The sequence below is a fragment of the Nycticebus coucang genome, chromosome 1, assembly GCF_027406575.1.
Source record: "Nycticebus coucang isolate mNycCou1 chromosome 1, mNycCou1.pri, whole genome shotgun sequence".
In the NCBI taxonomy this organism is placed as follows: domain Eukaryota; kingdom Metazoa; phylum Chordata; class Mammalia; order Primates; family Lorisidae; genus Nycticebus; species Nycticebus coucang.
Window position 1 is genome coordinate 120,058,888 of NC_069780.1, and position 15,561 is coordinate 120,074,448.

The 15,561-nt window shown below is 36.3% G+C and overlaps 1 protein-coding gene across 5 annotated transcripts in view; it reads left to right on the top strand.

Annotated features, from left to right (window-relative positions):
- Nucleotides 1–2,115: 2,115 nt before the first annotated feature.
- TMEM161B (transmembrane protein 161B) overlaps nt 2,116–15,561 on the top strand; it is a 69,932-nt gene continuing 56,486 nt past the window's right edge. For 2 of the 5 annotated variants that reach the window (XM_053586920.1, XM_053586927.1), the window contains exon 1: nt 2,136–2,248. In XM_053586920.1, the coding sequence (XP_053442895.1) occupies nt 2,246–2,248 (3 nt within the window). In that variant the 5' untranslated portion in view covers nt 2,136–2,245. Of the gene's footprint in view, nt 2,249–15,561 lie in introns of all 5 variants that reach the window. The other 3 variants (XM_053586911.1, XM_053586942.1, XM_053586934.1) reach the window with 3 other exon arrangements.

The following is a 15,561-nucleotide window of genomic DNA, read 5'->3' on the forward strand; positions in this document are numbered from 1 at the left end:
TTTCTCCCCTTTCTTTGTATCTTTGTCAAAGATGCCTACCTATTTTAAGTAATGGAAACAGGCAAATTCCTCTACTTCAAGGTAGGTAACATTATTCTATAGGATAAAAAAAGTCTGGGCAAACGCTGCATTTTAATCATTAAAAACCATTACTTGAATAACAGATTTTTCACACTGTAACAGAGATAACTGTGTGAAACATGAATATTAAAGGGTACTAACCAAGAGTTATTTATCAACTTGCCACACACCAAACAAGGAACACAGAACTTATGCTCTATTAAAAATGATAAGCAGATAACAAAAACTGACTGTGATTTCTTTTCATGGTTTTACTGTGGCAGGAATGGATTCCATCCTGATATTAATTCCAGTTTTACTGTCACATAGAAGGAGATGCTTTGTGAACCTCAATGAGGCTGCCAGGTTTAGGACAGATATAAAAACCACAGTGTCAGAAATGAAAGAGTAAGACTTCATAAGATGTGTTGTCTCTGACAGGCTGATAGCCACTTTCCTTCTCCACCTTTTCTTCTTCAAGGATAGCAGCTACCTCCCAGAAACAGCACCAGACAACTCCAATCCTTCTCTACAGCACTAACCATTTGCTGATGCCCTGGGGCTAGTCTATTTACAACCTTGTCCCCCAGACAGCAGAAGTGGAACCCTCGGGGAAGTTCTGGATTCATCCCTAGCAGGATCTGTTACACAAACCTATTACCCAGTCCCACCCCACCTCCAGCTGTTTCTGTCAGTACTTAGGATTCGTATATCTCATTTGTCATGTTATTTGACAAAACAAAATTTAAAGTAAAAGACAACATATACTCAAGTCATATACTCAGGGTCTGTCCCTTTTTTCTGATAGAAAGTAACTACCATAGGCATGCTTCTTTGGGATTACTCAGAATCCTGATTACAGGTCTTTGGGTCACTTATAGCTTTGGCACCATTCCCTCCAGGTACTTTGATAAAGAAGGTGAAACTTAACATCCATAGCTACTCCTGCCTGCTCAACTTTCTTGACTTCTTCTGAAGCTTTAGTTTCAACCTCCCCAATTCCCACTTCATTACAAAACTTGACACTGTGGCAAAAAAAAAAACCAAAACAACTCATGGATGAAATTACACATAGCCACGATTTAGGTAAGAATCCCTAAATTTTGAGAGACATTTCTGGGTTGAATGTGCTATGTATATTCATTTCAAGCCTGCCTCCAGTATTATGTCTCATTATAATCAAATTAAAAGTTACAAAAAGTTGAATGGTACAGATTTAGGAAAAAACACAAAATTAATTCTGGGGGCAAGACATGATTGCAAGAGGGACTTTACCTAACAAATGCAATTAGTGTAACCTGGCTTATTGTTAATAAAAAATAAACAATAAAAAAAACAAAGAAACACAAAATTAAGAGGTATGTGGGTTTCACTTCTTTCCATTTGAATTTTTTTTTTTTTAACTAAAAGGACACCGTCCATATTGGACTATATTAAACACGTAGAATTTTATTCCTACTTTCTCTGTTCTTCGTAGATATCCTTCTGACCTCGGCTGGTATCTCTGAATAGTGAAGAAACTTCTCATCACCAGATTTCATGGCCCAAAGGGAGGGTGAGGCTCATTAAGACCGGGAAGAGAAGCGACCGAGGGACAGACAGGTCTATGGAGATGAGGAAAGACTCTCCAAAAAGGGGCCGAGTAAGGAAAATGAAAAGGTAAAAGTAGAAAGGGCATTGGCTAAGCTGAGACAAAGACAATGTAGTCTCAGCACGGCCCAAATGTGGTCTTCACTAAATCCACTGAGTATGGGGCCGATTCTCGGCCCAGCCATCCATTTCTGTCTCCCGCACCTTCCGGGCGGGGGGTGCGCTGCGTTCGAAAACACCCGACCTACCTCAGGATCCTCGCAGGCGCAGCAACGCCGCTCCGCCCGCGCAGCCACCTGCGCTGCGCTGCGCCTGCGTCTCCCCCGCGCGCTCTCAAGGTCAGTACCGCCCCCAGCCCCTACCCCAGCACCCACGGAAGTCGCTGTAGAGGACGTCCTGCGTATCTCATCTCTGCGTGGCGTGAAGTCGAGGGCGTTCAGGAGAGGAAGTCCCGCCCGGGCAGAACTTCCGTCAGAACCGGAAGATCCTCTCCCTTTGCGGTTTCCAGAGGCTCCCGGCTGCGGGACGCCGAGGTGAGGTCTGGGACGGTTCCGCTGGCTTCAGGGTGTCTGATCCACGACCTAGCCCCGGCGCCATGGTGAGTCCTTCAGTGAGGGAAGAGTGACACAAGTGGGGAGGAGAGGGCCAGGAGATCGTTCCTTTGAAAAGAGCCGGTCGGGGGCTCTTCTCGAATGGGGTGACTGGAGAGCGTGAGTGAGCTGCTTTGGCACGACCCGCCACCTGCCCCGGAGTGCCTGAGCCCTTGCTTGAGGAAGCAGCATCTGTCCTGCCCGGCCGCGAGACTAGCGGGGAGGAGGTGGGGGCGAATCTGTCGGGGAATGTGGAGTAGGGAACCTGCCTGCTCGTGGCCCATTCACTATATGGCCTCTGGCGCCAGGTGGTCCCGGTGTTGACTTTGCCCGCCCCCTTTCTCAGCCGTGGCGCGGCAGCCGGGAAATTCAGATTTTAGAAATGTGTTTAGTCTTTCCAAGTGGATGCCGCAGGATCTCTTCTTGGAGAGGATCAACACCTGTCACTTAAAGAAAGAGCAAAGTAAGCTTACCTTTCAAACTCATCGACTTCAGGATTGGAAAGAGGGTCAAGTAAAAATTATCCGGATTTCATAAGGGCATACTTTATTCGAAAGAATATTGCAAGGCTGTGGAGAAAGTAACTGTTTCAACAGGGAGAACGCCCTGACCATAAGCTCTGCAAGCATCTCAAAGGTTAGGCAAAAAGGATTTTTCTTTTATAGAGAAAGGTAATTTTAAGGTTAGAAAAAAACAGATGTGGCGAAGTAGGATGAAAGTGTGGATTGATCAGACAGTAACCAGAGAGTATTTTACCCTGAGACTAGCCTATTATCAGAAAAAGCTGTTAAGGAGGGTTTGTATCTATGGAAGGTTTGTATGTGCTGTTTCAAGCTGTGTATAGAATGAAGTCCAGGTACCTGGGGGAAGAAAATCTTAAGGTTGGTTTAATAAGCATTTTATTCCTATTGATCTGTGGGGACACATAGTTCAGCAAGTCATTTATGAAGGAGAGAATGGGAATTTGGAGGGTCTAGGTCTGGCCTTGTCATAGGTAAACAAGGGGTGATGGTAGCATTTTAGTCTAAACTAAGTGACATTATTCTAAATTGTATTGGAAGCAGTGATTATTTGTAGTAAGCCCGGAACACAAGATCATAGGACTTAATATTGTCACCTTTCTTGACAATATAAAAGATATCGAACTGACATCTGCAGGGGCTTCTGTCTTGGAACTAAGCTTCAGTTTGCAGTACATATTCAGGGCCAGATATTGCAGCCAACATTTAGTTATTATGTATGATGGTTGCTTTTTTTTTTTTTTTTAGAGACAGTCTCACTGTGTCGCCCTTGGTAGAGTGCTATGCCATCACAGCTCACAGCAATCTCCAGCTTAGGGGCTTAGGCGATTCTCTTGCCTCAGCCTCCCGAGTAGCTGGGACTACAGGCTCCCGCCCCAACGACTGGCTATTTTTTTGTTGCAGTTTGGCCAGAGCCGGATTCAAACCCGTCACTCTTAGTAAATGGGGCCAGCACCCTACTCAGTGATTTTTAGAAACGTAAACTGAATATAAAACAAAGACCTTCAAAATAATGTAGTTCCTGGTGTACCCTATGAAATAACCTATCTCTTTGAGGACTATTGTTTTTTCCTCAAACCTTTGGTGAATTATATGGTTCGTATTCATTGAGAGATATCATAGTTTCCTTTTTTTCCCTAAAAGATGAGGAACAGTAGAACAGGAAGGAACCAAAGTCCAGTCACTCTTCTGCCTACTAAGGAAGGAAGAATCTGAAGTCTAGAAATAGGCGATAATTTACCCACTTTACAGAGGGAGAATCTGAAGTCTAGAAATAGGTAATAATTTACCCAAACAGTAGTTTAACACAGGCTGGACTAAAACTCATTTTCTGAATTTCTTAAATTTAAACTCCATTTTTGACTTCTTGTTCTTAAACAAGAAGAATCCCTAAAATCCCTAAAATCACCATAATCATAGAGATGCTGAATATGAACTTGTTCCCGGTATTCTAGAATACTGAAAGTAGAATCTGAATCTCTCACCCACTACCAGCTCAAAAGTGATAGTTACGTTTGAAATTCCTGTAATCTCATGCTGTTTCTCCAAGTGTCACTTTTTTTTTTTTATTATTAAATCATAGCTGTGTACATTAATACGAGCATGGGGCACCATACACTGGTTTTATAGACTGTTTGACACATTTTCATCACACTGGTCAACATAGCCTTCCTGGCATTTTCTTAGTTATTGTGTTAAGACATTTATATTCTACATTTACTAAATTTCACATGTACCCTTGTAAGATGACCGCAGATGTAATCCCACCAATCACCCTCCCTCTGCGCATCCTTCCCCCTCCCTCTCTCCCCTCTCCCCCTTTTCCATATTTTTAGGTTATAACTGGGTTATAGCTTTCATGTGAAAGCCATAAATTAGAGCTGGAACATATTCTTCTTAGTAAAGTATCTCAAGAATGGAAGAAAAAGTATCCAGTGTACTCTCAAGTGTCACTTTAGAATGAACTACCAGGGGCCAGAACTATCTGAACTACCAGATAGTTGGCTTTCTGCTTCTGGTACTGCTTTTATTTCTGAGTTAATTACATGACTGAGTATTACCTTTGCCTGTGAAGTTGATAATACCTGTATATGCAAGTGTGGTCGATGCTTGGAATTTTCCAAAAGAAAAGGATCTAACCATTAAATGAAGAGAACGTGGCTGAATTTATTTAAGAACTTTAGACTTGAACTCAGAAGACCCAGATTCTGTCCATTATTATAATAGTGATATGAATTCAGAAAAATCACTTAGTTTTGATATGAGCCCTAAATTCCTCTTAGATAACAGAAGGGAGACTTAATGATGGTTAAAGCACCCTCGTATTCTTAGATTTATGGTCCTATGACTTCTCAGAACTTTTCAGAATAGGTACATTTTTCTGATTCAATTTTATCCGATTTCCACAAAGATTTTTTTCCTTGCCATTAAGTTTGATTTCTTTCATCATTCCTCTTTTCATTTTTTTATATATCATGTAGGTGATAATTGAAGTCTTTTATCCATATGTTTGGCCATGTATTTCACTACTATCTTAAATACTCCAGAATGGGAAACATCTCTTAAAACATTTTGATTTTATTTGGGTTTTAATCGATTAAAAACTCATTCTGCTTTCTCATTCTCTGATACATTATGTAGACCAAACCTTAGTAGAGGACTGTACAGAGGCTTCTCATATTGTGAGCTAGTAACAATAGGATTGTGATCCAGACTAAAAATACTGAGCTCACTCTTAATTTGTATGTTTCTAACTTGCAAAATAATCTATAGAAACTTTACTGATGTAATAAAATCACTTGTTTTATTGTACTTTCCTTTTTGAAAGTTACCAACCAACTTAAATCAATTAGGAATCTTTCAACTATCAAAGAAAAATGGGTTAAGATACTAATTCTCAAACATGAGTGTGCTTAGGAATCACCTGTGATGCTTGATAAAAATGTTAATCAGGTCCCTCTTACTGGGCAGATGAAGTGTTAGAATCTTATTTTTAATGACTTCTGCAGTTACGTCTTTTTTAAATTCTTACCCTAGCAGTGGATGCAGTTAAATGGTAAACTAGCATCCCTTAAACCAACATATGAGGAAAATGCAGACATGAGAGACTTTGATGGAAATATTGGAGATCCCTTCATTAGCTGAGTGAAGATCAGATATTTGCAGTTTGAAGGATGGATTCTGGTCAGGTTTTAACAGTTAACCATGTACTGGCAGGTATTTGGGTTTCTTATAGTTTCTCTGACTTGGCTTTTGACTTTTCTCCTTGACTACTTTCCTAAAGAGGTGTCATTGAAATAATATTGTAGACTAGACTATTCTCTTAACTAGTAATTTGGTTGATTCAGGGCTCATTCGTAAGACTGGCTTATACTTTGGACTTTGATCCACTTTTTAAAAAATTTAGTTCTTTTGTTCGTGCTGGAACAAATGCTTAAAGTGAATTAAGTTGATTTTGGAAAAATCAGAAGTTTTTCTAAAGTGTTCAGTTCTAAGAGAGAACTTATTATTTTCTTTCTTTTGTAATGTGGTTTCGGCTATGTTACTAAGTAAAAAATGAACACAGCTTGTGCCAAAGGAACTTTGCAAAAATAAATTTGGGTAAATTGCCTTACTATTCTTTCTATACCACCCACCCTTGAGTTACTGGAAAAAAAAATTAAAAGTCCTCATGAAAAGAATATTCTTGTGGTTTTGATTTAACTGATTGTACCTTTTGTTTCACCAGTGAACGTTTAAAAAATTGTGCTATTATTTCAAAGGTAGTTGTTCAGTCACTAATTTACTTATTTACCATCTATATTCTACGTACTCTTCTTGGCAACAGGGATATAACTGTTCATAAAACAGACAATTCCCTGCTGTTATGGAGCTTATGTTTTATTGGGAGAAGCTGATGATAATCTTATGGTGAAATAGACACATAAAGCAGAGTAAGGGGAATAGAAAATGCCTATTTTAGATAGGGCATTCAGGAAAGCCTCAGTGAGGAGAGGATGTTCTACCAAGGTTGAATTCACATATGTATTCAGCCTAGGAGCCTGGTACCTGTGTGTATAAATTTAACTGCACTCTAAAACATAATTGTAGTACAGTGTATCTAAAAGCAAGCACAATGCTCATACTGTTTTTAGTTGTATAAGTAAACTTATTGTCACCTTTCTAAATGGTAAACAGGGAAATAATAGAAATGCGTTTTTTTTTAAAACAACATCTATAATAGTAGTTGGTGTAAAATTTTATTAAATAGATTTTATTTTTGTGTCACATTAAGAACACTTTTTTAAAGAATTTTTTTATGGAAGCAGTTGAGGTTCACAGCAAAATTAAGGGGAAGATACAGAGATTGCCCATATACTCTCTGCCCTGAAACATACGTTGCCTCCGCCATTATCAAGGTCCTTCACCAGAGTGGTCCATTTCTCACAAACGTGAACTTAACCTGACGCATCATAATCACTCAAAGTCCATAGTTTACATTGGGATTCATCTTAGTGTTATACATTCCATGGGTTTAGACAAATGTATAATGACATTATCTATCAAAATAGTGTCATAGAAAGCATTTTTACTGTCCTGAAAGTCTTATATGTTCTGCCTGTTCATCCCTTGCCATCCCCAACCTCTTTTTACTTTCTTCAAGGTTTTGCCTTTTCTATAGTGTCACAGTTGTAATTAGATAGTCTGGAGCCTTTTTCAGATTGGCTTCTTTTGCTTAGGAATATGTATGTATTCCTTGAATATGCAAGATTCCTCCATGTCTTTTCATGGCTTGATAGTTCATTTCTTCATATGGCTGAATAATATTTCATTGTCCAAATGTACCAGTTTATTTATACATTCTCCTATTGTTGTTTCCAAGTTTTGGCGATAATGAATGAAATCATCCATGTGCAGATTTTGTATAGATAGTTTTCTATTCTGGGTAAATACCAAGAAGTACAATTGCTGGATCATATGCTAAGACTATATGTAGTTTTATAAGTAATCACCTTCCAGTGTGGCTGTACTGTTTTGTATTCCCACTAGCAGTGAATGAGAGTTCTCTTGCTACACACTGTTGCCAGTATTAGTTGTTGTCAGTGTTCTGGAGTGTTATCATTCTAATAAGTGTGTAATGGTATCTCATTGTTTTAATTTGTGTTTCTCTAATGACATGTGATGTAGAACATCTTTTCATATGCTTATTTGCCATCTATAACTTTGGTAAAGGTCTTTGGCCCATTTTTTAATCAGGTTGTTTTCATATTGTTGAGTTTTAAGAGTTCTTTGTGTATTTTGATAACAGTCCTTATCAGATGATTTCTTTTGTACATATTTTCTCCTAGGCTGTGTTGTATTCTCCTTTTCTTTACACTTTCATAGTAGATTCTAATTTTAATGAAATCCAGCTTAACGATTTTGTGGGTCTTGCATTTGGTGTATCTAAAAAGTCATCACTTTATCCAAGGTGATGTTATTTTCTTTTATAATTTTGTATTTTACATTTAGGGATATGACTTTCTGAGTTAATTTTTGTGAAGGGTGGAAGGTCTGTATCTATATTAAACTTCTTTGCGTGTGAATGTCCAGGTACTTTGTTCCAGCTCCATTTGTTGACAAGACTATCTTCATCACATTGCCTTTGTCCTTGTGTCAAAAGTTACTTGGTTGTAGTAATGTGGGCCTATTTCTGGCCTCTCTCTTCTGTTCCATTGATCTGTTTCCTCTTTTGCCAATAACACACTGTTTGATTAACTTTATAGTAGATCTTGAAATTGGTAAATGTCAGTCTTCCAGCTTTGTTCTCCTTTGATAATGTGTTGGCAATTCTCAGTTTTTTGCTTTTCCAAATAAACTTTAGAATTCGTTTTTTGATAACCACAGAATGGCTTGCTGAGACTTTGGGATTGCACGATTTGTAGATCAAGTTGAGAAGAACTGACATTTTTGACAATATTGAATCTTCATGGCATATCTCTTATCATTTATTTTGTGCTTTGATTTTGGTCATCGGAGTTTTATAGTTTTCCTCATATAGATCTTGTACATGTTTTGTTAGATTTATACTTAAGTATTTGGGGGGTTTTTGGATGCTAATATAAAAGGTATTGTATTTTTAATTTCAAATTCTGCTTGTTCCTTGCTGCTGTAGGAAAGTCATTGACTTGTACTTCTGTATATTAACCTCGTGTCCTGCAGCCTTTGCGTAATCACTTACTAGTTCCAGGATGTGCTACATGTTTTTTTTTAAACTCTTATAGTGCTTACAGAATAGAACTTATTCACCCCACATATCCTGATTATACATTCACATTTTTTATTTATATAAAACAGATGTAGTAGTTCTGTTATTAAAATAGTTTAAATACCTTTTGTATTTTGGCCATAAATTATATAAGGTATAGAAAAATAAATAAAAGTTGAAATAATTTCAACTTTTACTACTTTGGTATTGAGACTTAGCATCTTAAAATCTGTTTATAAATTTTTAAGATAAAATCTTTGATGACGGTATTATGAAAATCTGATTGTACATAGGTATTTGTAAAAATGACTTTTTGAAATGTAAAAAGTTTTTTGGTATTGAAAGTCCACTTGAATTAGAACTTGACTGTTGTATTTTGAGTTAAGATCGTATGATCCTAAATATGTGAATTTGTGAATATCACTAATATACATTTAGTTGAATATACATTGGGGCAGAAAGGGAGGAATATTAAATTTATAGGTGTTTAAGAAATGTTTTATATAGAAAAGTTGTTTGGGCTAGATCTTTAAGGGCAAGTAGAAGCATGTCAGGTGGATAAAGAATTGAATTTTAATAACATTCTATAATAGTAACTATATTTAGCAATTAATATTTATCAGGTATTATTCTAAGTTCTACTAATATTCATTTAAATTCTTACGAAGTAGTTTAAGTCCTGTTTTTTTTTGTTTTGTTTTTTTTAAGAGACAGAGTCTCACTTTATCACCTTCGGTAGAGTATTGTGGCGTCTCACAGCTCCCGCAACCTTCAACTCCTAGGCTAGGTGATTCTCTTGCCTAAGCCTCCCGAGAAGCTGGGACTATAGGTGCCCACCACAACACCCGGCTATTTTTTTGTTGCAGTTTGGCCAGGGTGGGGTTTGAACCCGCTACCCTTGGTATATGGTGCCGGTGCCCTACTCACTGAGTCATAATAAGTCCTGTTTTTTTTTTTTTTTAACCTCCCATTTTGCAGATGGACAAACGGTGGCATAGCAGGATTTTTGTCCAGAATCACACAGCTAGTGGTGATGATTTGACTTTTAACCAAGTTTCTTGGCTACTGTGGTGTTGTTCCACCGTGATTATAGTTTATCCTAGATTGAATTAACAGGATTGAATTTCAAAAGCTAACTCCGGTGTTTAAGTGTAGTAAATCTGAAGATTCCTTTATATTTCTTCTGCTACTGGTGTGGTAAATCTCAAGATTTCTTTATATTCCTTCTGCCTTAACTGCATCCAGGTAAGGCACTCCTTAACACCAAAGCATTAATTTATCTTAGGCTTGAAGATGGACTTCTAATAGTGACACTGATGAGGTGAAAAGCAATTAGCAAAATTGGGGGTGAGGAGTTGTGGTGAACTTCAGTTTTTTATGACTGTAAATATTTAGGGTGTCCCACTTGTTTCAGGCTTGTCTGAGTTAGTTTCTGAGCTCTCTCAGGCTGCAGTTCCCCACTCCTGGGTCTGGTCTGTGCCCTTTTAAAGAACTAGGCTGTACAGCAGGAAGTGAGCAAGAGAAGCTTCATCTCTGTTTACAGCCACTGTCCATCACTTGGATCACCACCTGAGCTCCACCTCTTTTCAGATCAGCAGTGGCATGACATTCTCATAGGAGTGTGAATCTTACTGTAAACTGCGCATGCAAGGGCTCTAGCTTGCATGCTCATTATGAGAATCTAATCCCACACTCACCCTGCTCCCAATCCGTGGAAAAATTGTCTTCCATGAAACCAGTCCCCCGGTACCAAAAAAGGTCAGAACTGCTGCTAAGGATTGGCTTGTGCCTTTTCATTACACTTGGACTACCTGTTGCTTGCAACTAGAACTTTGTTTCCTCTTCAAGTTGCAAAGAATGTAATCTCGTAGAGTGCCTTGCCTTCCCTCCCATATGTTCAGTAGACAGTTCTTTTGAAGGTTTTTTCTGATAAAAGAATTTTCAAAGGTCATCTTCCCATGGAACTTCTTCACAGCCATCAACTGTTTATCCCTTTGTTTATTTATCACTGTCCTCTAAAGTGATCCTTTAGAGGAAAAATAGGTGATAATGATAGGGTCCTTGTAGTAAGTTTTTATAAGTAGAGAGGTTTGGATTGTAAAGATGATGAGAGAAATACTAAGGGGCACTGGAATGAGACTTTCCCCCCACTCTGTAAAAGTGGCTTATGAAGAAGGAACTTGAATGTCTTCTGCACCATTTTATAAATATATGATTATGGACTGCCAACAATTAATGCTGTGAACACTACACACTACACTAGACTATAAGGCTATAGCCTTTTTTTAAAAAAAATAAGGTTAATACTTTTATTTTTGATTAGTAATTAGAAGCCCTTTGAAACATTAATCTGAATTGCTATTTCTTTACATAGCTATCTGATGCCCTTTACTTAGTGCTTAGCTGATTTTTGTTATCTTTTACCTGGTGATTGCCATTGTTTGCCCCATTGTGCTGATCCACTTAGAAAAAACAATATCATAGATGCCTTTTTTTTTCCTAAAAGAAAAAGTTATACCGGAATATTTTGTTCCACCAAAGCCAAAACTTCATTAACTTTGGATGTTTATTAAGCATGCTGATCATTCAGTACATTTTTATGGTGGATATAAGTGATTAATTACAAAACAGTTCAAATTCTTATGGTTTGTGGTGATGTGAATTTAAGTAATAGTGTTCTGTTATTAGAACCATTTGTTTCTGTATTCACCCTTGCTTAAAAAAGAAACCATGATATTTTTCCACAGAAGTTTTAGCAAGAGGGAAGGGAGAGGAGAGGAGGGCAGGGGGAGGGCGATTGGTGGGAGCAGAGAGGGTATTTGGAGAGATCTCACCTAAAGTGAACAATGCAAGGGTATGCTTCAGAATTACTAAGAGTAAATTATAAATGTCTTACCAGAAAAAATAAGTAAGTGAGGTGATGGTTATGTTAATCAGTTTGATTTAAGCATTCCACATTGTATATCAAATCATCCAATTATACCCCGTAAATGTATACAGTTATGATTTAATGACAAATTAAAGAAAATCCATATCAAATCATCACATTGTACCCCCAAAAATGTATACAATTATGATTTAATGAAAACTTAAAGAAATACATACTTTCACACTATCCTAAAGCTGAAAAATTGTAAGTCAAACCATTGTAGGTCAGGGATCATCTGTGTATTTTCCCCAAGAATTTATCATTAAATATTTTTATGCAGCTAGAAAAAAAGTTTTACTTTTATTAGTTAAATTCATTACTAGAATTTTATTTCTATTTAAATTGATGCTTACTGACTTCCTCTTCTCTTATTAGATTAGTTAATGTTAGAACATTGAAGTCTCATTGTATCTTTTTTTTACCAGGTTACTTGAGTAGGAGTTTCATATCAAATATACCAGTCTTTTTTTATTACAATGTTTAAGACAAGAATAAGAGGGCGGTGCCTGTGGCTCAAAGGAGTAGGGCGCCAGCCTCATATGCAGGAGATGGCAGGTTCAAACCCAGCCTGGGCCAAAAACTGCAAAAAAGAAAAAAAAAAAAAAGACAAGAAAAAGAGAAGAGTCTATATAACTGGAAATAGAAGCAATTGCCAATGAAATCTATTTTCTAGTTAGTAGGGACAGGTAATAAAGCTTTGGAAACATTCATTATAGTATAGGTCATAACTTTAATTGAGATATATTGTTTTTTATTATTAAACCTTGGTAATTTGATTTCATCTAACATTTATTTTTTTGAGAGAGTCTCATTCTGTCACCCTGGGTATAGTGTTGTGGTGTCATCGTACTTCATAACAATTTCACACTCTTGGACTCAAGTGATTAGCCTCAACTCAGCCCACTGAGTTGCTAGGACTACATGCACCTGCCACGATGCCCGGCTGGTTTTGCTAATTTTTTGGTAGAGACAGGTATTACTCTTGCTCAGGTTGGTCTCGAACTCTTGAACTCAAGTAGTCCACCTGCCTTGACCTCTCAAGAGTGCTAGGATTACAGGCTTGAGCTCTTGTGCCCTTATTCTTGATTCCTATAGAGAGCTTCCCAGTCAATCAGGTGTTTAAAGTCATCATAGTTCTTTCTCTTGATAGCTACTAAAAAGAAAATTTTCAAATTATAAAGAAAATGAATCATTTAAAAGGAGAATTGGCCAACTATCTTAGATAGATTTAAATATTATATACATATATACGCATATATATGTGTATATATATATATATATATGTGTATATATATATATATATATACACAGAATTATTGGCATTCACAAGTCTTTCTTCACAGAAATTCCCACAAATCACTAATTGAGGTGAGTGGTCCTTTATCTCATTTCATGTGGATCTCTGATTCTTCCAAGTCTGGTAAATATTAACTCATTTAATCCTTCTGAGAAAGGTTTGCTACTTGTTGACATTAGCAGTGACTACCCATCACAGGTGTTGATGGTGGTTTAGAAATGTTAAATCTGTGAATGCCAATGTGGACTTAGACAATAAGATCTGCTTGAGATTTTGGAGATCATTTGCCAACTTTTGTCATTTTGTAAGTAAGGAATGAATCCCAAAAAGAGTTTATCTAATTGTTGTATAGCTAATGACAGAACTACTTTGATCCTAGCATGTTTAATTATTTACTGCATTAAAACATTCTTAATGAATGCATTTACCTAACAGTTAACACTAAGGGTATACATTAAATGTTCTTGGCATTTGTATATGGCTTAAAATTTAAAATTAAGCTGAAATTTTTATTTTGTTTGTTTAATAAAGTTTTATTAGTGTACTTACCAAAGTAGTAATTTTTAGTTAGCTTAAAAGAATTTGTAACGAAAAGCTATTGCATTAAATTGAGAGGATTATCTTGGAAGAACAGGTATATTATGCTTTCTATGTATCTCAAAGAAGAAGTATATTATTTTTTGCTCTTAAAACAAGTAATTTTTCATATGCTAAAGTTTAGCACATGACACGTTGTAAGAACCTGAATGTGGTGATGAGCAGGGGGCAAATTTATGCTTTATTCTTTTATTTTTGTCAAAAGCTAAATACTTCTCAACCTGTATTGAAAAGCTGCCATGCTAGGCACTGTTCTGGGAGTGGAAGTGGGGCTGAAGAAATGAGATGAATACAATCATAGTGAGTTATAAGACCCTTAAATTTGTGGTCACAGTTGAGGGTGATAAAGGGATTTTTGGAGTTATACATATGGTTTTTAATAGAAGCTGGAAAGTCGAAGAACATTTTATAGAGGAAGTAGATGGTGAAGCCTAGAAATTGGTCTGAACAAGATGATTTGAATGTCAGATGTATCTTTATTGGTTTTGACTGATAGCTTCTTTGAGAATAGACTTGTAGGGATATTTTCTATAGTAATCAGAAAACACTGTTATGGGTAAGAAAGAGTGGCAGAATTTAGAATGTCCTCTTCCATTGAAGCTTTTATTTGTTGGTTAAACTTATTACTATAATGAAACATGTATGCATGTGCTAGCTAGAGATGATGTGGCTTGTTAACATCTTTAAAAATATTCTTTGTCACATTTTAGTGTTTGGTATTGCTTAATACAAAGTAATTGCATTATTTATTCAACCTCATGTGACTGTGGAAAAGTTATTTAAAATAAACAACTGTTCATTTTAACAATATGTTAAAATGGTTTATGAATTATATTTAATTAAAATCCCTTCTATTTTTGTGAAAAGGCATCTGTATCCTTGCTTTCTATTTGTTGTTGGTCTTACATTTGCCTTATCAATATATATTAAGGAAAATATCTTCTTTCTAAAATTAAATCACATTCTGATAAATGACTTTATATCATTATCTTCACCAGAAAGTCTGGAGCTACTGTATTTTGATTACAGTTAAATCAGATTCATGCATTCTACTCTTGTAATTCTAATCCTTAAGAAATTTAGAATATGTTTAGGCATTTTTTTTAGAGATTTATTCTTTTTTGACCTTGGTTTAAGTAGTTTAAAATAAATTTCTTATTTTTTCTGAATTAGAAAATAGCAAAAAAGTTAAGCTTGTATTTTTTACTTAAAAAAAAAAAATTATAAACATTTTGTCCTGTGCAACTTTGGTGCTGACAAACCAAACTCATTCTGTAACAATTTGAAAACCCATTGTTTTGAGTTCAAATTAAAGTTGTTGATATGTTTTAGGTATAATTATATTCATAGCATTAAGTTAAGCTGTATGAAATTGTCACTTTTTAGGTCAAGGAAGTTAAATATCAGCAATTTTGTATGATTGAACCAATAAATCTGTATTAGATACCACTAGAAATCTTACTTAACTGCTTTCCTACTAAATCCTTCTATTATTTTCATTTTATATTTAGCAAGCAGTAGGCCCCTTTTTCTTTCAGTGTAGTTTTTTTTCTATGTCTATAAGGGCTGCAGTTATATTATAACACCATATAGAAGCCAGTGTAGCCCATATAATCAACCTCGGCATAGTAGAAATGGTCTGTAGGATGAAATTCTCTTTGTTAATGATTGCTTTATGATGCATTTACCAGCTTTGGCAGTATGTGGACAATTCTCAATGCTATTTAAGAACCTATTGAAAAAAAAACCTA